Genomic DNA, 23969 nt, shown 5'->3' on the forward strand with positions numbered 1-23969 from the left:
CCGGGCGGGGAGAAGGTGATACAATCAAATAGAAACATTTTGTACATGTAATTATATTGATGAAATAAATATGGACTTCCCCAACTGCCATTCCACCTAACTATGTAATGTTGGGAGATTTCTTATAGCTGTCATGGCTGAGTTGGATTCTTGAGGAGAGGTTTGAAGTAGAAGATAATAGCTTCACAGATTAGTTCAGGGTGGGCATACCATGTGTAAAGGGCTGAGTGGAAGGAGGCCAGAGACAGTTGTGGAAGGAGATGGACTGAATGGACATTTCCAGCTTCAGTGATTCTTTAGAGTTACATAAAGAAATCCACAGCACAAGTCACACAGACAGTGCAGTAGAAAAGAGTGAAACATTTCTAGGAGAGAGCGCTTGTGGAAGACAGGGAAGGGTCAGACATTGCAGCTCTGATGCTCTGTTTTGGGGTATATACAGAACTGTGCTAACAATTAATTTTCTCTAAACTGTATTTCTCCAGCCATTTTTCCAGGTCTCTCTTCCTCACTGAGAACTAGTCCAGGACAAGTGAGACATGTTAAAAAGGAGCCATTTTTTGTGGTGTTGGAGAGCCAAAAAGTGTATCTGACAAAAAGCATCATTTTCCCACTCTAACTCCAAATTGGGGGAACTTTTCAAAAAAGTTAGTCACCTGAGAATAGTGGCAGTAACTCCCCAGCTGTAACTAGTGTCTCTGTGTACCAGTGTTGGGGTTAAAGCAGTATTTTTCAGACGGGTCCCTGGGATCTCCCTGACACAGTTTAGGAAGGAAGCAAGCCGATCCCTGTTATCAAAAATGTTGAGAAACACTGTTCTAAAGCACACGCTATTGAACTATCTGAGCTCTTGTGCAATGCTCTGATGCACAGCCCACACTGGCATATACACATATTTGTACATAAAATGTGGTCTCTGTAAACAGGTACTGCTCCTTTGCTGGGTTGCAGTGTCTGCCTGAGCCCTTGTTTGTGGGGCTCTGGTAGGAGAGCTCTGCCTCTCTGCACAATGGGAAACCTGTTTTAACAGGATTTAATACATTGACAACCTTAGGAATAATAAACCTTCACGAGCAACAAAAAAGTGTTTAATTCCTAAAGGACAGGCCTACTTGAGCCACTTTTGGCCAGGGGCAATTGGGGGCTTAATACTGTGTGTGTAGCAATCTGGGTGATCTGAGAGAGAGGAGTTTAAGGGTAATTGCTCAATTTTCTGTCCATGTCAACAGGGAAAATGGGCAGAAGTGGTTGAGCTCAGCTCAGCAGTGATGCTGGATGAGATGTGAGGCTGTCAGTGGAATTAGAAAAGAGCTATCTGCAGAGCCCTGTCTTGTAAACACCGGCTGCTCTGTGCTGGGGCTACGCAAGGGAGGAAAGGGTTATTACAAATAAATTCACAACGAAAGGGGCCCCTTCCCTTGTGCACCCCTCCCCTGCGGGACTGGCACGGGCTCTATTTTTATCCTGCCTGGTATTTCACTTGTTCACTTGACTTTTTCCAACCAATGCAGCATCTGTCTGACAGATGCAGCAATCAAGTGGCCATCTCCTGGATTGGGCAGCTTTTGAGTACTGAATGCCCCTGCCTTTCCCTTCAGAGATGGCACCTCCCTCAACCGGTGAACCTCTTCAGCTGAGAGTCCCCTCTTTGTGCCTTCCCTGCCATGCCCCCTTCTGCAATGTCTTCCCAGAAATGTCCCCTCAGCCCCACTTCACCCCTTGGAATTCCCTTCTGCTCTTCAGCTCCTCATCCAGTGATGCAGCTGCAGCTCATTGGCTGAGACTGCTGTCTCTATCCCCCTGGCCATGGCTCCCCCACACATGCTGCTCCCCCACTTCAGTAATGCCCCACTCTGGTAGCTCTGCTCCCCAGGAGGAGCGCAGCAGGGCCATTGCTGGAGGAAGGGGACAGTGTATGTGGTTTTGAATGTGGGAAAAGGTGGTATATGATTTTGGAGCAGGTAGTGTGTATGAACAAGGAAGCTGATTGAAATGAAGGGCTGACTGCTGCAAAGACAACCCCACACTGACCTGCAGGAGAAGCTGCCAGAAGACTGTGACTAAATCAGTGCCATCAAAGTGACACCCATTTTCCCCCCTCCCGGAAGCTTCCACCTAGGAAGTGATGCTAACTATGAGACTTCTATATAAAGTGTTAAGCCTTTACAAGGGCTTCTTACCCTTCTGGTGTGTGCGGGCAGCTCTTCTTCATTAGAACAGGAGGGGAGAACATTAAAAGATGAAAAAAAGGAAGGCCCATGGTCACTGAGTCTGGAGAGCTGGGTATCTGTCTGTCTTGTGGTAGCTACCTAGAGCCAGAACTTCACAGCAATACAGTAGTAACCTCTTCTCATGAGCAGCCTCTGAATAAAAGGAATACTGAATAAAATACCTGGTCTACAAGTGGCTTAGAGCAAAGCTGGGACCACAGTGCAAGCCAAGTTATCCAGTGCAAGCCAAGTTGCCCAGCAATCATTAGTGATAAAGTATCCTAGTTGTCTTCTTGGCTAGTTAATCTGTGCGGGGAAGGCAAGGAGATGGTAGGTTCCCATGTGATGTAAGTTCCAGGGAGATTTTGGTGGTGAAGAAGGTTGCAATGGCTGAGCATAGGTCAGAGTGGCTGAGCAAGGGGGAAACTGAAAGATGTGGGGAGAAAGACCAGGGAAAGGGAGGAGGTAGAGGAGGAGAGATGTGGAGGGAGCTGTGTGGGGAGAACACTTGCCATTGGTGAAATGGAGAGAGGAGCAGAACTGTGCCTGGCATGTGAGGAGCTGAGTGAGTGGGCTGAATGGGGAGTGATGGTCTGGGGCAGAGGGTGGTGATAATGCTTGTATGTTGGTCTGTCCCACTGTGACTTCATGTGTCCATGCACCTGCCAGTTGGATGGTTCTTGGAGGTGCAGGCATACAGCTCTGTAGGTGCACCTGAGTCTTGACCTGCTGCCCTTTGCTATTCAAACCCTGGACTTTTGTTTAAGAGGGACTCTGCATCAGGCCAAACTCTGTGTGGTGGTTTTGTGATGTAGATAAAAATCCGCCAGGGACTGGGGGAGTCCATTAGCATATGTGAGGCCAGTGATGGGCAGGCTCACAAACAGCTACTGGCTTCAGGCGGGCGATTGGTCAGGGCCAGCTTAACCTCACTTTGACAGCTGACATTACAACCTGGAGTTGCCTTGGTCTGGAGAAGTCTCTATCTTTTCAGTGGGAGTGGAAGGGGAGAGCAGAGTGTGTGTATCCCAAGGGATATGGTGAAAGCCCTGTTTTGAGTAATTTAAAACTGGACAAGGCAGTGAATAATACAGCTGTTAGGGAACAATCCTGGCCTGTTTGGGGATTAACTTAATGGGTTCTGGAAAGTCTCTTCCATCTCTAAATTCTGTATTATGTTAGATACATAGTCATATTGGGTTTATGATTGCTGAGTCCATAAGTGTAGTTGACGGACTAGGTTTACCTAAAAGACCCGTTAAGAAAAAGCTCTTGAAAGCTGATTACAGAATTGAGACTCCATCATTTAAAACCGCTCGAGGCAAACTCCTTTGAACATTGCAGCAGTGGAGGGACAGAGAGAGAACTGCATAGCCCTTGATTGTAGCATCGTTCCCTCAGGACCCGTCCCCACTCCCCCCTCAGTTTCTCATCTGATATGAGAAAGCAGCAGTAAGACTCCTCATCTGTCTTATGAAAATCCGATTCGGAATGGCTCTGATCAAACCCAGCTGGCTGTCAGCAGTGGTGGCCTTGTGCGGAGGGAGGGAGGCTTCTGAAGAGTTTCTGGATGTGGAAATGTCACAGGTGCTGCCGATCAAAGAGGCATTTTTTTAATAAATATATATAAGAAAAAACAAAAAAACCTAAGGATTTAGCATAAAAGAAATGTATTTTGTCTTGTTTTTCCAGCGTAACATGAAGAGGATGAAATAGAATCAGATACGCTTGCTCCCAAACATACTTCCACAGGACTGCTCTGAGAAGCCACTTTCCCTGTCACATTAATGCTCTAAAGCAAAATCACTCATCTCTAGCATTATTGAGGAGGGTTTTGTATTTCTGAACTCCCCCCATCCCTCCCCCTGTGCCTCATGCCCTTCTAGGCTGTAGCCCTGCCAGTGCCTTAATACTTTTTAGAAGGGGAAAAAAATGAACGGGGATGTGGAGAGAAGCCTTTGAAAGGAGAAAAGTGGAAATCTCCAGGAACTGAAGCAGGCACAGAGTTCAGACAGGAGTGTCTGTAGGTTGGTAGCTGTATGATGATCATGGCTGAATGTTTCCTCCACAGAGAGAGATCTTTGGCAGTTTGAGCCTCCGAGATCAGTGCCCTGCTAATGCCAGCTGTACAGTAGCACAGTCTCCAGTAGCACAGTCTTAATCCTGGTCTCCAAGTTCCTGGTGCTTCTATTGCCAGTGACCAATCTGATTGTCCAAAGGTCATAGGTGCATAGATTATAAGGTCAGAAGGGATCATTAGATCATCTTCTAGTCTGACCTCCTGTATAACACAGGCCATATAATTTCACCCAGCTCCCTCTGTATTATGTCCAGTAACTTGTCGGACAATGCCGTATTGCCCCCTATAACACAACATCATTGCAGCACTTCTATCCTCTCCCTCAACCATCCCAAGGAAGATGTTTGCAATGATGATTCCAAACTGGGAAGATACTGTATGTCAGCAGCAACACCGCACAAGGTGGCGGTTGCACTGGATTCCAGCCTGCCCGAGTCACACCATGGTGAGCATCTGGGAAAACAAATGCCACAACCTGGTTACAGAGGTAGGGACTGGTGCTGTTCTCCGGGGCTCTCCTGGCTCAAGAGCCTGAGTGGCCACTCCTTCTACTATCCAGCCCTTTGTCTAGTTGATAATCACTTTGTAGCTTGGAAGGCTGAGAAAAAACAAAACCATTTGCTCTTGTTCTCCACTAATATGGTTGTCTCTGTAAAGCTACTATTTGGCTTTTCAGTGTCAGGTTGCCACTGAGACCTTTCTATGACTTGGGGTTAGAAGGCCCCTTTATTATTGTGACTTTTCACAGCAGCTAGCCCATGTGGTACCACCATCATACTCTCACCATGGTTCTCAGAGAGATGGACTCTTGTACTGTTTTTCCTTAGTTTCTTCTCTCAGCTTTCCAGGGCCACACCCCAACAGTCATGGTAGCTACCTGATTCTCTTCAGCCCTCTGCTTTCATCCTCCCCACTGGCGACAGGTATGGCTCCTGATCAGTCATCAGATTGACAGCAGGTCTGGTACGATCCTGCGGAATGCATTCCAGTCAAATGGAGTGGCCAGAGGTCCAGAGAGCTATTCTTTGCCCACTCTGCTTGCTTGCTTGCTGCTCTCACCTTCCAAGAGGCTTTGAGCTTGTGTTCAGTAGAAGCTGCCTCTGCTCCTTGTTCCTTGTGGTTTTTTTAAGCCTGTTGCTTTCCACTTTTCTTTTTCTTATTTTCCATTTTTTTCCATTTAGAGGGGGAAAAATATTTATCAGATTGAGATGCGCTAATTAAAGCCATTTTCTGGTATTTGGTTAATGGAGTGTTTGATGTCTCTCTGACAAGACCATGAAATGCACGGAGCGTCCACAGGGACGGAATTTGCTGAACACGGCGCTTTGTAAATGAGGGGACACAGTGTCGCAGCAGCTCATGAATATGAAACGCCCATGATGCTACCTCGGTGGACTTGGGAACACAGATGAATCCTGTCATGTGCTAAATGAGACCAATTTCTTTCACTTAACTTCATCTTCAATCAGACCTTCTTCCATTTGCCTGTTTAAAATTCCCCAAACGTGATGCAGAAGGTAAAAGCATTCAGTAAAATAAAGTTTTGCAGCAGCAGAGAAATTATAATTATCCCTGGTTTAAGTTGCATGCTCATAACATGTAAAATTAAGTTAGTTTCTGTCATTCTTTAAGTGAGGAGCCTGTAATTCTGTGCGTTGAGGATAAACAAACCTGTTTTGAAGGGGTCAGCTTGCCCCCAAAGCTGCCATACTCTGGGTAGTCTTCACTCTGTAGTCTCAGTCGTAGCAAAGGTGTGCATAGCATTGTGTGGTCACTGAAGATGCCTGCATTGCTGCTGTGCGGAGCTTGCATTCTGAACTGGCCACTGAAAATGTCACGTGACTAGGGGGAGAAAATCCTCATTAAGCATGAATTGCGAGATTTTTAGTGTGACTCTCAGCACTTGGAGTTGTGATTCCAGAGAGAATGGCTGTGCAGCTCTAGGGGGCCTACATTAAAAGGGGAGGGTTAGTGGCTGTAAAAGATGTACTTTAACTGAATCAGTGTTGGCACTGGACTGGCACCAAGGAGACAGGGCTTCCAATCCCAGCTCCGCCTGACCTGTCTGGCCTTGGGCAATCCACGTCTCCTCTCTGAATTTGTTTTTCCCCCATCCACTTTGTCTTGTCAATTTAGCCTGTAAACTCTTTGGAGCAGGGACTGCCTTACTGGGTGTTTGTACAGCACCTAGCACAATGGGGCCTCGGTCTCATTTGGGGCCTCTAGGTGCTGCTGTAATACAAATAACAAGCTGGTGTGACTTGCATGTGGAGGAGGAAGGTGCAGCAGGAAAAGCAACGGCCAGGAGTGTGAAGGCTGTAAGGTAAAGTGGGTTCTTACCCCTCCTAGCAGTTGCTTTTCCTGCCTCTACCTCTCCGTCTATCTCCTCTGCAGATCAGTTACCTGTGTAAGAGGCAGAAAGGCAGATGGTCACAGGTACCCAGCCTGGACTACGGCCATCACTAGTGTCTCTTGTTTGTTATATCTTAAAAAGCACTCTCCCCTGCTAATCATTCAAGTACCCAGTCTGAGTAAGCATGTGTCCTCCTTCCCTTCCGAACTCCTACTTTCTTACACCAACTTGCCTCACCATAACTTAGATGCAATGATCTTTAGGGTCTGGATTGTTTCTTATTCTTTTGTGACCAGTGCCTAGCCCACTGCCAGCCCTGACCAGCCTGGGGTCTCTGATGCTCTTGTCATAGAGATAATAATACACTTTATTAGCTATTAACAAGACTTCTACATTTGGTCTAGGAAATTATAACTTAGCTGTTAACTATCACTTGGGGCTAGTGCCACAGTAGTTCTGGGTTTGATGAGCTTAGTTTGAATTGCCTCCAAGAGAGAGCTCCTGGCTCCTTGGGAAACTTAAAATCAGACTAGATGTAGGTGTGGAGAATAGACCACAGGAAACAGTTCTGTGTTGGCCAGCATGGGGCTCAAATATTTATTTTCCATCTCTGCCTTGTTTGATTCCTGGGCCCAGGCTGGCATGGTCTGAGGAAGAGGATGCCAAGGGAAAGTGCTTTATGTTACTATTTGATCCCCTTTAACCAAACTGAGGTCTGAAGAGGAGTCCCATCTAGGTTTCCTTAAGGTCACTCTGGGAGCATGGGGGGCCTTGAGTTGTTTTCCCTGACTTCCAGAAACCCATTTCTTCTGTTTTCTGTCTGTAAAACGTTACCCAACGTATGCCTCTTCCACTCCTCTTCCTCTTTCTTCACTGATTTTACCAGAAGGAAAACTGGGTGTATTTTAACTGGGGAGGAATGAGTGCTCCTTTTAAGAGCAGGGTACAGTCGAACATTCTCCATGGTATCACAAAACTGATACCAGAGGAACTCTGGTGGAGGCTGTGGTTGAGGGCGGACCTGCATGAGTTACACTAAAGGGGCCCAGAGTCTAGTTGGGAGACCAAGTGCTAAGAGATGACTTGTACCTAATTTTATTATTATTCTTTGTTTGTTTTTGTTGTTGGTAATTGGCATTTGATTTTACATTATCTTTATGCTCTGAGTTCTGGGCCTGGGAGGGAAGGGTGTGCTATAGGGGGAGGGAAATCCCCTGCTGGAGCAATTCTATCTGGGCTGTAACATGGCTGGTGTGGTCTCCACCCAGCTGCAAAGACTTGTCTGCAATATTTTATTGAAATTGGCAGATGTTAGAGATCAGGAAACTGCCCTTCCTTCTAAAACACAGCTATGCGTTGTGAATCTGTTTGTTTCCAGATTGTGGTGCCGTTCTTTGTTCTCTGTTTCATTTTACAATGTGCAGGCCCTTCAGCGGCATCATTGCAATGATGATGTTTTTGTGTTTGATAAGCTGTTCCCAATTCCCATATGCACATGCTGGAATGCGATTCCCAGCTGCTCTTCAATGTGTATAGACGTTATGAAGCCATGTACGAGGCTCATATGCAAAGGCCCTGATTTCAGATAGATTATAATGTAGACAGAAAATTTTACAACAAGATTCCATATGGAAAAATCAAAGTTAATTGATTTGGTGGAAAAGCTCTGAAATATAGACACTCTGTAGGAGGCAGGACCCAGAGAATCAGGGATAGCTGAGAGAGACCAGGATGATATGGGCAATACACTATCTGGGAGATTTGCAGCTGCTGAAATAAGGCCAGTGCAGTTTCTGGCTGTGTGCGCATGGGTCCTGCATTGTAAGACAGAGAGGACATAGTCCTGCAAAGATTTACTTACATGCTTAACTTAACATGTGAGTAGTTTCACTGAAGGTGATGTGAATGCTAAAAGATAGCATGTGTTGGCAGTCATAGCACAGCCATGGGGTGGAACTGGAATATTGCAATAACTTCTCAGCAGTGTTACCAGAAAGATATTGGGAAAACTGTAGTAAGATCTGAGAAGAGCAACAAAAATGATCAGGAAGGTGGGTGGCTTGAGTAAAAAAGATGCTTGGCTAACTGATGGCAAAGGCAATGCTGTGATGGTTTACAAATATGCAAAGAGTGTGAACAAAAAGAAGGGAGCAGAATTATTTAGAGTGGCACAACAGGGATGGGGCAGGAGAGGAGGAAATTACAAGTAGTGGGTTGAAATTTAAAATTTTTTTTTATGCTGAATAGCATTTAAATCTGGCCAGTGGGATCTGTTAGCCTGGGAGCTGGGGATGCCCCATAGTATAGGACATTTCAAGGTAAACTGGACATGACTCTACATGGCATACAATAGGGAACAATACTGCATTGGCCACCATAGGATGGGCTGGTGGGAAACTAATAGAGCACTTCCATTTATGTCTAAATTCTACTGTCTACGATTCTCTCAAAGTACCTACGTGGTGTTAGAGCCTTGAATTCCTTGAGAGAGAGAGAGTTTCTACCTGGTAAATTCACTGGCTTTCCGTAGCCTATTTTTTTGAGAATGCTGTGTGGCTGCAATGCTCGGTAAGGGTTCATTCCACTCCAGTTGCAGCCTGTGGGAGTCTTTCCATGGAATTCATTGGAAGCTGGATTTGGCCCTGTGTCAGCAAGTCTAGCAGCAGGATATCCAGTTTGTAAAACTCTAGGATCCTGCAGGGTGAAAGATCCATCATTGAGCTGGGTCTGACATTTGTGGCCCATCTGCAAGAAAAAGGGAGCAACAAAGCCCAAAGGAATCCAAGAGAGCAAGACCCAACCGGAGAAGGAATCAAAATAAATAATGAATGGGGAAGCTAGGCTGTTGGTTAGCTGATAGAGGGAGGGATCCTGCAGGGGTTCAAACACCCTCAAATCCATTGGAGTCAAAGAGGAATGAGGACACTCAACTCCTTGCAGAACTGGATCCTTTCTGCATGTGACACCAAGAGTGCTGCTCAGTAGAGGAGTGTAGAAATGCTCCCCGTTAGTTTTACATTAATTTCTATTAACAGGGGAACATTTTTCATCAGTGTAACATCCAGTTCCAGTCTCTACCCATAGATTTGTGTGTATCTTCGCAAATGTCTCTAGCAAAGAATAGGCTAACTTTCAAACATCTTTGAAAGCCTCCAGCTCCCCTTAACCACTGAACTGCTGAGCAGCACTTCAGACAATCCGAGAAATTAGAGACCCAAAAGACCCCCCAGGTTTCATCTAGTATGGCCATCCCCTTGCTTCTGCCCATGCAGGAATGTTCCCTAATCCCTACAGTCACTCTCCAGGGTCTTGCCAAGTCCTGCTTTTAAATGACTGTAGCCATGGGAATCTCACATTTTCTGATGGGCAGTTAGAGATGTCCCCTTAGTCCATTTTGCCTGTGATTCAACAAAACTTCTTTTCTGTGCTCAGCTTCATCTCTTTACTTGTAAGCTAATCCCCGCAAACCAGCCTACACAATTTGTCTCTTCCTTACTCTTTGCCCCTTATCCACAATGACTCTGCCCCCCATAGCTATCACTGGGCTGAGCCCTACATATTCAGCTCTTATAATCTCTCCCTCTAAATCAGTCACTCCGTCAGCTGAATCGCTTTTGTTCTTTTGTCCCTTCATTGCACTTTGCCAGCAGCTGGGAGCCCCTGCTGGGAAGAATCAGTGCAATGGCAGCTTCCGCTGTGAGAGCGGTCAGGGCTCCGCAGCGAGCAGAACAGTAACAGGCCATTGTCAAATGGCGCAGTGACTCAGTGCTATGGAATTGCCAGCCTTTGCCTTCCTCTGTCTCAGGGATGGATCAGGCCAAGTTGCTACAGTTTCCCTGCAAAGGTCTTTATGAAGTTTGCTGCAGCCAGAAAGCTGTTCCATAGGCACCTATTTGTTGGGTGGTTGGGGAGCTGGATGGCACGGCTCTGCTGAGATCATCCAAGCTGTCACTGCCTCTCGCTGCAGCCTCCATCCTCCTCAGCCCTTTCAGCAGGCAGCCAATTAGAGAGAAATCCCACTGTGTGGCTAGCTCCAAACAGCCATCTCGCCAAGGCCTGGGCTGACCCAGACTCTGCTGCAGATGGGCCAGCGCTGTCTCCTCTGGCCGGGGAAGGGGAGCTGGGGGAGCCTGTAGCGATGCGGAGTGGACATGAGGCAGGAGCAGTGCCATTTGGAGCTGTGGGAGGCTGCACAGCACTGACAGGAGGCAGGAGGAGGAAGCTGCTCAAGAAGGCCCGGTCTTGAGCCCCAAACTCTTCAGGTGGGGCTGTCTCTCCAGCTCCTGAATATTCATCTCAGCCTGGGCTGCAAAAAGGGTAGAGCTAGAAATAGCCAACTGCTGCATTCCAACACTATAGCAGCAGTGCTACAGATGGAGCCAGGAGCAGCCTGATTGCTCAAGCCCCTGGCATGCCTGCTTCATTCAGATGCCAACTGGGTGAAGAATCTCCAGAGAGCGGAGCCATTCAGCTCCCCAGCTCCAGGGACAGGGGCCCCTGGAGCAGTCTTCTAGCAAACCATAGGCCTTTAAAGGGACACTACACTAAGGGCTTGGCTACACTTGCGAATTACAGCGCAATAAAGGAGCCCCAGGCACACTAGCTCACTACCTGTCCACACTGGCAAGGCACGTAGAGCGCTCTGACTCCGCGGCTACAGCATTGCTGGTACTCCACCTCGGCGAGTGGAATAACGTTTGCTGCGCCCCCTCTGGAGTGCCGTGGCGCCAGTGTGGACGCCCTGGTCCTATAGTGCGCTCTGAGCGGCCTCCAGAAGTGTCCCACAATGCCTGTTCTAGCCACTCTGGTAATCACTTTGAACTCTACTCCCCTGCCTCAGGTGACCAACTGTCAGACCCGCCCTTTAAATTCTCTGGGAATTTTGAAAATCCCCTTCCTGTTTGCTCAGCAAGGGGTGGAGTGCTCTCAGCGAATCTTTCCAGGTGACCATGCCTCCATGCGCCAGGCGATCCCCGGTATGGAGCAATAGCGAGGTGCTGGACCTCATCAGTGTCATCAGGGAGGAAGCTGTCCAGTCCCAGCTGCGCTCCAGCCATAGGAATTACAATACGTTTGGGCAGATATCAAGGGACATGATGGAAAGAGGCCATGACCAGGACGCACTGCAGTGCAGGGTTAAAGTGAAGGAGCTGCGGAATGCCTACTGCAAAGCCCGCGAGGCAAACAGCTGCTCCGGTGCTGCCCCTGCGACCTGCCATTTCTACAAAAAGCTGGACGCAATACTCAGGGGTGACCCCACCTCCACTCCAAGTACCACCATGGACACTTCAGAGCCCAGTTCAACAAGGCAGGGGGAGGAGGAGGAGGAGCAAAGCAGGAGCGAGGGTTCTGAGGCGGAGGAAGACACCCCAGTATCCCTAGATGCATGCAGCCAGGAGCTGTTCTCAAGCCAGGAGGAAGGTAGCCAGTCATGGCAGACGGTGCTTGGGGAAGGACAAACACCAGAGGAGGTTCCCGGTAAGCGGCTTTTATTTTAGGAAGGAAGTTATTCGGTGTGGGCTCTTGGGGTGAGGAGGGTTAGGGTTGCATGCATGCCTAGATGCGGAATAGGGCATTGATGTGCTCTCTCACATTGCAGTAATCGCCTCAGTGATCTCTTCAAAGGTCTCAGCCAGAACTTGGGCAATGCGCTTGCGCAGGTTTCTCGGGAGAGCCACTGTGTTCCTTGTCCCAGTAAGGCTAACCTGTCCACGGCACTGTGCTGTGAGGGGCGGGGGGACCATTGCTGCACACAGGCAAGCGGCATATGGGCCAGGGCGGAATCCGCATTACAGTAGAAGACTCTCCCTAGCTTCCTAGGTCACCCTCAGCAGCGAGAGATCTTCCAGGATGAACTCCTGTGGAAAATGTGCAGACAGTGTTCAGGATGGGGGCCCCCTGCCACTGTTGGCTCTGCCCAAGGCACAGAAACCCAGAGGACAGTGAAACAATCAGTCACGCTTGACCCTGTGCTTACTCACCATTTTGGGGCTCCTGTGGATTAAGTGCACTCGTTTTGGGATGGGCAAATTATGCTATTGTGTAGACTGTGCTTGCCCTTAAGTACAGGGGAATGATTGCTCTGTCTGGTGTGAACAATGCTGTCTCTGTTAACTGTTGCATTTTGCCTTTACAGATGCAACCTTGAGATCTCAGCCGTCTGTGTTATCACTGGCCAAAAGACTCCAAAGAATCAGAAAGAGGCCACGTAGAAGCAAGGAAGACATGTTGCATGAAGTAATGCAGCATTCAAGTAATGAAAATCAAAAAGTGCAGGAGTGGCGGGACAGTGAAAGGAGGATCCGCCAGCAGAATGAGAAGTGCTGGCACAAAAGTGTGGTGCTCCGGCAGCAAAGTACGGATCAGCTGATAAGCATAATGGTGCACCAAGCGGACTCAATCCAGGCGCTCATAGCCATGCAGGCAGAGCACTACCGCGCCCGCAGCCCTTGTCCCAAAACTCTTTCCCTCGTGCCCCCATGTCACCTCCAACCCACTTTCCCCAACATCCAGGTTCTTACCACCACCAGCTGCCTCCAGCACCTATAGCTTCACCACCCAGCCCTGAAAACTACAACCCTTACCCTCTGCACTCAACCCCCGATCACCATGCAGTATAGCCATCCTGAAGTGCAGCACTCATTGCACAGAACTCCAGACAGGAAGGCTGAGTATAACAGGACATACGCAAATCTGTGATTGTACTGTTCCCGACCCCACCCTCTTGCCCTTTCTGTTTTCCAAGCAGTTGTATTTCTTTTCAATAAATGGATTTATTGGCTTTGAACACATTCTTTATTATTGCATAAAGTAAAAGATAGCTTAGCCCAGGAAAGAAACAGGCACTGCAAGTCAGCGTTGCAAAAACAGATTCCTACTAACTTTGGAACCACTGCACTTCACTCCCGTGCAGGGCACCAGACATTACTGGTGGCTTTCAGTCTCAAATTGTTCCCTCAAGGCATCCCTAATCCTTACAGCCCTGCGCTGGGCCCCTCTAATAGCCCTGCTCTCTGGTTGTTCAAATTCAGCCTCCAGGTGTTGAACCTCCGAGTTCCATGCCTGAGTGAATCGTTCACCCTTCCCTTCACAAATGTTATGGAGGGTACAGCATGCGGATAATACCATGGGGATGCTATCATCGGCCAGGTCCAGCTTCCCATACAGAGAGTGCCAGCAGCCCTTTAAACGGCCAAAAGCACACTCTACAGTCATTCTGCACCGGCTCAGCCTGTTGTTGAACCGCTCCTTGCTGCTGTCAAGGCTCCCTGTGTAGGGTTTCATGAGCCACTGCATTAAAGGCTAAGCGGGGTCTCCAAGGATCACGATGGGCATTTCGACTTCCCCTACGGTGATCTGTGGGCTTGTGGCTTCTGGTCTGGGGAAAAAAATCCCGGCTTGCAGCTTCCTGAACAGGCCAGTGTTCCAAAAGATGCGTGCGTCATGCACCTTTCCAGGCCAGCCTGCGTTAATGTCAACGAAGCACCCACGGTGATCCACAAGCGTCTGGAGAACCATAGAGAAATACACCTTCCGATTAACTTGGAGGCTAGGTGGGCTGGTGCCAGAATTGGAATATGTGTGCCATCCATTGCCCCTCCGCAGTTAGGGAAACCCATTTGTGGAAAGCCATCTACAACGTCATGCACGTTACCCAGAGTCACGGTTCTTCTAAGCAGGATGCGATTAATGGCCCTACAAACTTGCATCAACACAATTCCAACGGTCGACTTCCCCACTCCAAACTGGTTAGCGACCGATCAGTAGCTGTCTGGAGTTGCCAGCTTCCAGATTGCAATAGCCACCCACTTCTCCACCGTCAGGGCAGCTCTCAATCTCGTGTCCTTGTGCCGCAGGGTGGGGGCGAGCGCCTCACACAGTCCCATGAAAGTGGCTTTTCTCATCCGAAAGTTCTGCAGCCGCTGCTCGTCATCCCAGACTTGCATGACGATGTAATCCCATCACTCAGTGCTTGTTTCCCGAGCCCAAAAGCGGCGTTCCACGGTGGTAAGCATGTCCATGAATGCCACAAGCAAACTCGCGTTGTATGCGTTACTCTAGTCGATATCGTCAGAGCCCTCACTGTCACTATGGATCATAGGGAATAATTCAACTGCCAAATGTGACGTGCTGCCGAGACTCATCAGCATACTCCTCAGCAATTTGGGCTCCGTTCCCACAGACTGAGAGGGGAGACAGAGTGCACTGTACAAAAAACATTGAAAAATGCGCCAAATGTGGACGGAAGCACAGGGATTGCTGGGATGCAAACCGATGCATTGGGACAGGACCCAGAATGCCCCGCACCTCCACCCCCTTCCCACAAGCCACAGCACCAGAATGGGAAGAGGTGCTCTGTGGGATAGCTGCCATTAACGCACTGCTCTCAATGCCGCTGCAAGTGCCGCAAATGTGGCCACACCAGAGCACTTGTTCCTGTCAGTGTGGACAGACTGCAGCACTTTCCCTACTGCGCTCTCCGAAGGCGGGTTTAACTCAAAACGCTCTACATCTGCAAGTGTAGCCATGCCCTAAAGCCTGCTCTACACTACCGCGGTAAATCGATCTAATTATGCAACTTCAGTTACATGAATAACATAACTGAAGTCGATGTAGTTAGATCCCCTTTGGCGGTGGCTACACTGCGCTGTGTTGACGGGAGACGTTCTCCCATCGACTTCCCTTATGCTTCTCAGGGAGGTGGAGTACAGAAATTGATGGGAGAGTGCTCTCCCGTCGATTTAGCGTGAATTCACCAGACCCGCTAAATCGACACTCACTGCATGTCTACACTTACTGGTAGATCGACACTGCTGCAATCGATGCAGCAAGTGTCAATTTAGCAGGTCTGGTGAAGACATGCGAAATCAATGGGAGAACATGTTTTGCTCCTATACCCACCTTCCCCCACCTGCTCACTCCTTATATCCCCAGGAATATGCCTCAGAGAAAGGCAGCTCACCTTCTCTAAGGAGCATTTGTTTGCACCCAGGCTTTTCGGCACCCCTTCTCTGTCCCTCTTCCTTTCTCCTTTCCCTTCCCCCCCAGCTGGAGTAGCTGTGACCCTAGTCCAGGGAGTGGGCTGGAGACAGACCCATAGGATAGGCTAGCTTCAGCAGACTCACATTCAAAATCATAAATAGGTTCCAACTCACTGTGTCTGCCAGGTCACCTTGGGATTATTTCTTACCTGAGTTTATATAAAGCTAGGTGAACACTGCAGTAGACTATCTGCAACAGGAAGTTTTCTATGTTGTTCAACCTGACATTCTCTCTTTTGGCCCCTTCCCCATTTCACCTCCAGCAGTGCAGTCTAGGTGTGGTCAGTGCTGGAGCACTTCAGTGAGGTTCATACCTCAAGCTCTCTTGTCTGGATTCTGGGCTCCTGGGAGCAGGGAGGGTCTAGTACAGGGCTGAACATACTAACAGCCCTTAACTAACTACTGTGGCTAGGCATCTAGCAACTCTGGTATGCTTTGCCCTCTGTTCAAATTATTTTGGGCTGAGCGCATCTCTTTACCTGATTGTGGGGTGCATCTCATGGCTGGGCCTGCAGCAGGATGCACCATAGTCACTGGCATCCTGGGCTACAATCAAACAAAACCTTGTCCACCTGTGCTTTGCTGTTATGTCCTTGCCCTCGCTGGGCGTGGGAGCCCCTCCTGATGAAATAGAGAGACTACATCCAACATGCTGACCAGTCTCCTTTGCAAACACCCTGAGCCCAGACTTCAATGGGAGATGGGATCTGGGGAGAGAGAGTACTGGAAATGCTCAAAAGAAGGACAGAGAAACCCAGGGAAGAGCCTGAAAGTGGTTACAGATGAAGGGTTAATTGCTTCTGAGAGAGAGAAGGGGACAAATGCCAGAGAAGTCAAGCTCCAGGGATCAGAACGAGATTTGCAGCTGCAGCATGAGACACATCCAGAGAATTTTGCCCCTTGGGAGGGGGAATCCACTGTGAAACGTCTTTATTTTTGGCATTTGGGGCTTCATTAAACATTTTCACCCTTAATTTAAATGACAGTTTTCTGAGGGAAATCTGATATTTTTCATCTCTAATAAAATGTGAACCTGAGCTGGACAAATAGTGATTCTTGTGTGAAGGGAATTCTTGCCCTGCTTATGGGATGATGGCAAGCATGCAGCAGGTCCGTGTTTGAGGCTTGCAGCAGCCAGCAAGAACTCAAACCTCATAAGGTTCAAGGTTATTCCAAATGGAGAATCCATGACCGTTGAGCAAGTCCTAATGCAGCACAAATTTGCTTCCCTCTTTGGATTTATCTTGCTTCCAGGTTTCAGAGCTTTATTGGCTTGTTTTATTATTAAACTATATGCTTTTTTAATCATTGCAAATAACCTACCATTGTTTTCCTGTCATGAGGGCTGTGAATGCATTCACACCCCATGTAGCATGGGAGGGTGGGATTTCTGACTTCTCTCTCTCCCAAGTGGGAGGAAAGCTCAGTATTCCGTTGTCTTCATGCTGCTTCTGCCTCTTCCTGTTGCAGATATTCCAGTGATCCCGGACTTGGAGGAAGTACAGGAAGAAGATCTCGCCATGCAAGTGGCAGCTCCACCCAGGTAACAGCACAGCCACATGACCACAAGTCTAGAGTCACTGCCCATAGCTGGGGATCAGCAGTGAGAAATGGCTGCTGAAATTAAACCCTGCATTACCTTGTGTTCTGCAGAGATCAGTGGCTGTCCCATTCAGTAGGATTTGATGCCATGTATTATGATAGTGAGTCTCCAGGATAGTAAGGCTCCAGTGTGTTGTTTCCAAATACACAGAGAAAGTAATTACAGCATATTCTATATACATACAAAAATATTTCAAAAGAACATGATTGATATTGCAACATGAAACCTTCAAAAGTTAGGAAATGCCCAATTTAAGGTTGCCTGTGCAACTTTGTGCATATGTATTATCACACACACTTTACTTACATGATCATAAATTATTTCCCCCCATGTGATGTCTGCCTCATTCAAGTGCCTAGTTAATCTGTATAGTGCAAATCCTATTGGTTAAAAGTGATAGTCAAAGTAGTTCTGGATTTATCTCAAAGGTGACCAGCAAAGGGAAAAAATTAACCTTTTTTTTTTTTCATTTTATCTTAGAAGTATCAGGAAATGGCAAGTCTGCTCTTTCCTGTTTTGTTGAAGTGATTTCTTGGATAATATGGACTGGGAGCTTTTATGGCCCTTAATTGTAGAGAAAGGGTGCCTGAATCCTGAACAAAGATGCCTTTTCTCCCAAATGTTTATTGGGCATTGAAATTAAATAGCTGTTACCGAAAACAAATTCAAAACACTTTTAACAGTTTGACTAAAAATCACTTTGTTTCTCAATCATATTTTACTTCCTTGTTTTATATCATGTTATAATCCTATCAGTTCTCTGAACATCCATGGAGTCTTCCAGAGTAGAAAAGACCCACATTTCTCATGTAAGACAACAAGCAGAAATAAAATTGCTACAGGTCTTCTTTATATTGTGACATCACACAGAAGGAAAAGAGAACACAATACCCTTCCTTCTCCTTTTTTTCTTTGCGATTCACCTTTTAAAAAAACTGTATTTCATAACTATGACTTTAAAGCAGCCAGGAAAACTCAGAGACCCCTAGTATACTGGAAGCTGCATGGTAGGGCTGGTTAGGAGCCAGGAGGTGGAACAATCAAACAGCTTTTCTCCTAAACAGCTAATCCAATATTTGCCGTTAGGCTTCCTACAACTACAGCATCTACCGCTCAGAGGATGGCAGGTTCTGGGGCTTCCCTCACATTCATGGTCCATTAAATAATAATACTCCATGTCTAAATCATTGTTCTATCTGGTATAGAAACAGCACTCGAGAGGTTTGTGCCCAGAATCCTCTCCACCCATGTATTTCTTTTCTCTTGGGAGACATGGGCACTCAAGTTGGATGCTCCCAGACTCCCATCCATGTGTCACTGCTCCCTAGAGGAGCATGCACTGTTCCCACACTTAGCTAGTTTTGTTTCTTACCCCTCCCTCTTGCAGTATCCAGGTGAACAGAGTGCTGACATTCCGTGACCTGGACAATGACCTCATGAAGTATGCTGCCTTCCAAACCTTGGTGAGTGGGTGCCTTTATATATAGTGGCCAGCATAACCCCCTCTACACCTCCGTCATGTCCTCCTCCAGAAAAACAGAGATACTTGGGTACAGTGCCCATTGCTCTGGTGGAGCCCCTACTGTGCCTCTGACACTGGATACAAACGTCTCCTTGGCACCTTTGCTTGGAGTCCACTTGGAAATCGTACTCCGATGGCCATTTATTTACAGTCAGAACATCCTTGAGTTTTCCCTCAAGTTTTCTGTTGGTCCAGTAAAAGATATTATTTCACCCACCTTGTCTCTCTAACATCCTGGGACCAACACGGCTCCAGCAATACTGCATATGTCCCTAGAACACATTTCCTACCCATGTTTCACCATGCTCTGCCCCTTTCTCTGGTCCTGGGACACACACAGGACTGCTCCTCCTCCCTCAGCTAGGGTCATCCAGGGTGCTGTCCTTTCGTGTGGTGCCCGAGGCACATGTAACCCTGCCCCTAGTGTCTGAGCTGCTGGCTTTGGGTATAGGAGTTCTTCATGCTGCTGTAGACCAAAGAGTCTTTTTCAAGCAGGAAGGAAGTTTCCAAAGCTGTTCCTGAGAGGCACAAACCCAAATGGTGACAGGCCATGATTTCCTGTCTCCTTGGGGAGTGCCATATTGCCAGCCCTAAGAATCCAACCCCAAAATCATGAGGTTTTTTAATTCTGACATTGTTTTTGGTCTGGCTGCTGGTTTTTGAATTCCCTCTTCTCGCCCTGCAGTGTTTGTGTGACACGGACACAAAATGCGTACACATAGAAATGCAGGTCCTGACTCCCTTGTGCATCTGCTGGGCAATACTCCCCTCTCGTCCCCTCCAGCTACACTCACTGGTTCACATAGCCCCTTTGCTGTGTCCCAGCAGCCTCCCCTGGCTGGTGCCTGTAGCTGGCACCTGTCTCCAGTCAGCAGCAGAGTGGGCTTCTCCAGACTCTTAATTTAGTTTAACTCTCCCGGGCTGCGGTGGAGGATGGTGGGAGATTTTGTTGTTTCTGGGCTCTGCCCCACTCAGAGCTCATGGGGTCCCACAGAGGTGCAGGCAGCTGCTATGGGATGTCTGCAGGCTAGCTCCCTAGAGTGGCTGAAGGGAGAAACTGCAGCCAGCTCAGGTAAAATTCCTGCACCCCCAATTCAGCCAGAAATCACAGCAGTTGTGATTGCACTGTGAGTGTTGCAACACTGGGATTGGTCTCACATGCTCCTTCCCCTCCCACTGAGCTGTCCACATCCAGTCACCATGTGCTACTCCTGTCCCATAAGAAGCCATTTGTCCCCAAGGAGGCAAGAATGCAGCTGTCACCAGCAACATCCTGTTCCTGGCTAAGGTGCGGGGTCCCTTTTCTCTGTGCCTGGTCTATTGGAGTAAGTCTGTGACCTGCTGTGTGTTCACAGGATGGAGAGATTGACCTGAAGCTTCTCACCAAGGTTCTGGCCCCAGAACAGGAAGTACGAGAGGTGAGCCTGTCTTGAGGCAGAAACTAGTAGAGCTGCTTGCGTGGGCCTGCAGGGTTCTCAGTCAGGCTGTACATGGCCTTATTAATGGGGGAGGGGGACAGACTTGTCTCAGTTGGATAAAGTCTGAAGGGATTTTGGATTTTAGAGGTTTCTGGGGCCCAGAATGTGATACTCTTAGTGTGCCAGAGCTTGTGGCACTACTTCCAACTGGGCCCTCCTGTGCAAAAGAGCTGACAAAGGAATTATTGGGGACTGTCTCTGACCTGGGCTCGGGGCTCCTGACACACTCAACGTTTTATTAAATTCTGCATCTAAGAGCCACTGCTAGCTCCAGCTCCACTGAGGGGCAAAGACAGACAGGAGAACAGGGGGAGCCCAAGTCTGGAACAACAGGTCAGGACAGAGGAGCACCAGCAGAACTGGGGGAAGCCCAGGACTGAAATGGCAGGGTTTCTGCAGGTTAGGACTGAGCTGCATTGGGAGAGTTGTGTAGGGGTGGAGATTTCACAGACCCTCTCTGCACTGTGCCTGGTTCAATCTATAACTTGCTTTTTTTGGTGAATTTTAAAAACACAACCCGACTTGTCAAAATCTATAAATTGTGGCAGGGATTGAAACCACCTTTTTCCTGGGATTTCTAGTGCTCCTAATGGAATCTAGGGCCCTGCCCTAATGCCCCCTCTATGCGCATAGTGGTAGATCTCTGAGGCTGCTACAGCGTCTCTTTAGGGCGGCTCGCCTGGCCAGCCTGGCCATTTAGCAGCATTCAGGGACCTGTAGCAATTCAGAATTTTTTTTTTCTTTTCTCTTGATAGGAGGATGTCTGCTGGGACTGGGACCATCTGTACATGGAGGTGTCTTCAGAACTCGTGACTGAGTGGGACCTGGGACAGTCTGAGAGAGATGAGCCCTTGGGTCAGCCCAAGAACATCTGAGCTCTGGCCAGCTCAGCACACAGGCTCAGACAGCTACAAATAGTTAGCACTAGTTGTTTTTTTTTTTTTTTTTTTTATCAACTCGTGTATTTGAGAAAATATTCCAGATCTGAAAGTAAAGGAGGTGGGAGCATGACAGGAAAGGGGGCTTGACTCCCAGGTATTTTGTAACAAGAATATTTATTTGTTCTCAAAATGCCACACTGAATAATTTCAAATACAAAAAAGCATTTATGTTTAAACAGTCGCTTCCGTTTCGCTAGCTCTTTATCCCAAGATGTTTTACAAGTTACCGTAGGGATCTTGTCTGCTGCTGCTGCAGTGCATCCTGTTCTGGAGTGGAAACATGGCAGCTATTTAACAGCCACACTGCACAAAGGGTAGGACAGGAAATTAAGAAGAACGTGGCTTCCTCTTGAGGCTGCAAAGGGAGTTTAAGTTGAATTTGCCCAGGACACTGAGGTTACCATCCTTCTCTCACAATAGATGCCACTAGTGGTCCAGACCTCAGTTTTATATCCCATCCAGAGGTAATACCTCCAGCAACCCACTGTCCTTTAGCCCTGTGCTTGGAATAATAGCTCTTTATTGAGTCAGAGGGAAGAGCATCACCTACTAAACTGTCAGCATTACTTCTTGCAGCATCTGCTTTTTTTCCCCTGTGGTCTCCCAGAGCTAACCCTACTTAGCTTGTCAACACAGAGGAAAGCATAGCGTGAGCTGAGATGGTTTAAGATGATAGGTATCTTGTAAAGAAAATGCTGTTTATACCACACATGTGAAAGTGCCAGGCCTGCTGCTGTGATACATACACCCTGCTTGGTATTTCTTTAGTACCTGGCATCTCTCTTTCAGTGCTACCTAGAAAAATCCATTTAGCTATTTTTAATGCATCCATCCCCATAGTATCAGTGGTCATTGTTTGCAGGGAGCTAGTTACCCTCTAGAGCTTTGTGCTGCTGGAGCTTCTGACAGTGATTTCTCCCATGTGGAGCAAGTGTAAACACTCTTCTGTGTGGTGCAGATGGCTGGGGGAGGATGCTGCTGTTGGCTTTGTTAGCAGGCTTTGTGCTTGGATAGTATATCTTCATCGTGCTCTATTCTTACTGCTGTGCTAAGAGCACAACAGGTCCAGTTACCCCTCTGAATGCAGCATATGCTAAATCATAACATCAGGGCCCACTGAGAGATGGTGCTGGAAGCAAAAGAGGAGCAGGATTGAGCCCTGCACCATGGCCTTAGGGGTGAAGGGCATGGTGGTATCTTGGAAAATGGTGCTACTGCACCACGGGCTTGGGGTGGGAATAGCAGAATGGCTGATTCCTGAAAAATGAAGCTGGGATAAATGCTTCACTGGGCAGAGTCTTTTTCCAGCTATCGGTGATGGTTGCAATAAAATGGATCCTCAGAACCCTTGGGGCTTCAAAACTCTTCATGTGTGTAATTGGGGAGACCTCCATACACACTCTGATGGTGATTCCAATGTGTGGAGGAGCCACTGGGCTTTAGGAAACTGAAGTATTAACCTACATAGAAATTGCTCCCCCTGCACTGCTGGTGCACACACAACTGCAATATCCACCCACACTCAGGCTTTGAGGCCAGCTTCCAAAATCTCTGGGCTTTTGACCATGGGCAACAAGGTGACCTTACTGTGAAAGCGACTATGAGTAGAAAAGAGAGTTGCTTAAGCTGTGAAGATGACAGCGGTGCCCTTGCCCCTTCTCACAGACTCACTCAAACTCAGGGAGATGTTAATTTTTTTAATCAAGAAGTCTCACAAATGACTGAGAAATTGGGGTGGGGGAAGGGAGGGAGATTGGGAGTGCCCATATGTACACAACAGGCAAATGTTTGGAGGATGAGGCCAAACTCTTTGCTAGAGTGGAGAAGCCTGTTTTGTATGAGCTGTTCCTCACCCAGACTTCCCAGCTGTACCACCTTCTCTCTCTCTGTTTCAATGAGGCCCACACAGGCTTGTTGGCCAGAGAGAACACAGGGTGCTTCCCACATCCCACTGGAAAACTTTGGTTTAAAATTCAGCAAAACAAAGCAGCTCAGAAGATCAGATATACACCTTGGAAGATGGAGGGGGAAGACCTGCCTCCCTCCCCCAGAGATTTAAACACAGAGAAGAGTGTCTTTCCTTTTAATTATAAGCTGTAGGACTTACTGGTTTTGGGGTCCCCTCTCCTGTCCATGTAAGAGCAGACTCTAGCGTACACCACTCCTCTGCTGAGCTGATAGCCCACTGCTGCTATCTGCCATCCCTGGATCCCAGCATCTCTGAAACCTGAAGGATATGTATCTATACCTCAGCCCTGGGAATGAAAAGGGAAGGTTCCGGAATGGACTCCACGCAGGCATCCCAGTGCCCTCCACTGAGGCATGTGTCTCTGCAACATGCAGACTGCTGTACTCCCCTAAGTTGTCCCCCTGTGTCTCCAACCCTAAACTGCTGTAGCAGAAAAACAACCCAAACTGAAAGACAAAAATGATGAAGGGGGGGAGGGGAGGGGAGAACAAGCACAGCAAGGGAGTGGACATGCTGTGTTGCTGATACCTTCCACAGCTGGAAGACTGGGCCTCAGATCTTCAGACACTGTCACAAAGAACTGTGGGTCTCCACTCCTAGCAGTTTGTTGTCCACATCACAAAACCACTCCACAGTTTGTGATGGTTGGAGTAGCTAAAATTGCCCCAAGACTAGGGCACATAGGCAGGAAGAACTGTGAATCTGAATTACCTGGTTGCGTGGGGTGAAGCTAGGCCTGCAATATTAGGTTATTATGCTTCTCTGGGGGGAT

At 47.9% G+C, this 23969-nt stretch overlaps 2 protein-coding genes across 3 annotated transcripts in view; both read left to right on the top strand.

The window, feature by feature from the left end:
• IFT43 (intraflagellar transport 43) overlaps nucleotides 1-21409 on the top strand; it is a 59579-nt gene extending 38170 nt beyond the window's left edge. For both annotated transcript variants that reach the window (XM_048855587.2, XM_048855588.2), the window contains 4 exons: nucleotides 17155-17227; nucleotides 18675-18750; nucleotides 20165-20227; nucleotides 21043-21409. In XM_048855587.2, coding sequence (XP_048711544.1) covers nucleotides 17155-17227; nucleotides 18675-18750; nucleotides 20165-20227; nucleotides 21043-21162 — 332 coding nt within the window. In that variant the 3' untranslated portion in view covers nucleotides 21163-21409. The remainder of the gene's footprint in view (nucleotides 1-17154; nucleotides 17228-18674; nucleotides 18751-20164; nucleotides 20228-21042) is intronic.
• LOC125639084 (uncharacterized) lies at nucleotides 2443-13457 on the top strand. The gene is made up of 2 exons (XM_048855584.2): nucleotides 2443-12121; nucleotides 12780-13457. The coding sequence occupies exons 1-2, from the start codon at nucleotides 11593-11595 to the stop codon at nucleotides 13190-13192; spliced, it is 942 nt and encodes a 313-aa protein (XP_048711541.2). The 5' UTR covers nucleotides 2443-11592; the 3' UTR covers nucleotides 13193-13457.
• Nucleotides 21410-23969: the final 2560 nt, after the last annotated feature.

Source organism: Caretta caretta, chromosome 6, assembly GCF_965140235.1.
Source record: "Caretta caretta isolate rCarCar2 chromosome 6, rCarCar1.hap1, whole genome shotgun sequence".
Lineage (NCBI taxonomy): Eukaryota > Metazoa > Chordata > Testudines > Cheloniidae > Caretta > Caretta caretta.

What these genes read in the sequence shown, in the direction of transcription:
- LOC125639084 (XM_048855584.2), top strand. Translation starts at nt 11,593, where the DNA reads ATGCCTCCATGCGCCAGGCGATCCCCGGTATGGAGCAATAGCGAGGTG. An exon ending in AACACCAGAGGAGGTTCCCG is followed by an intron (nt 12,122 to 12,779) that starts GTAAGCGGCTTT and finishes TTGCCTTTACAG; the next exon opens with ATGCAACCTTGAGATCTCAG.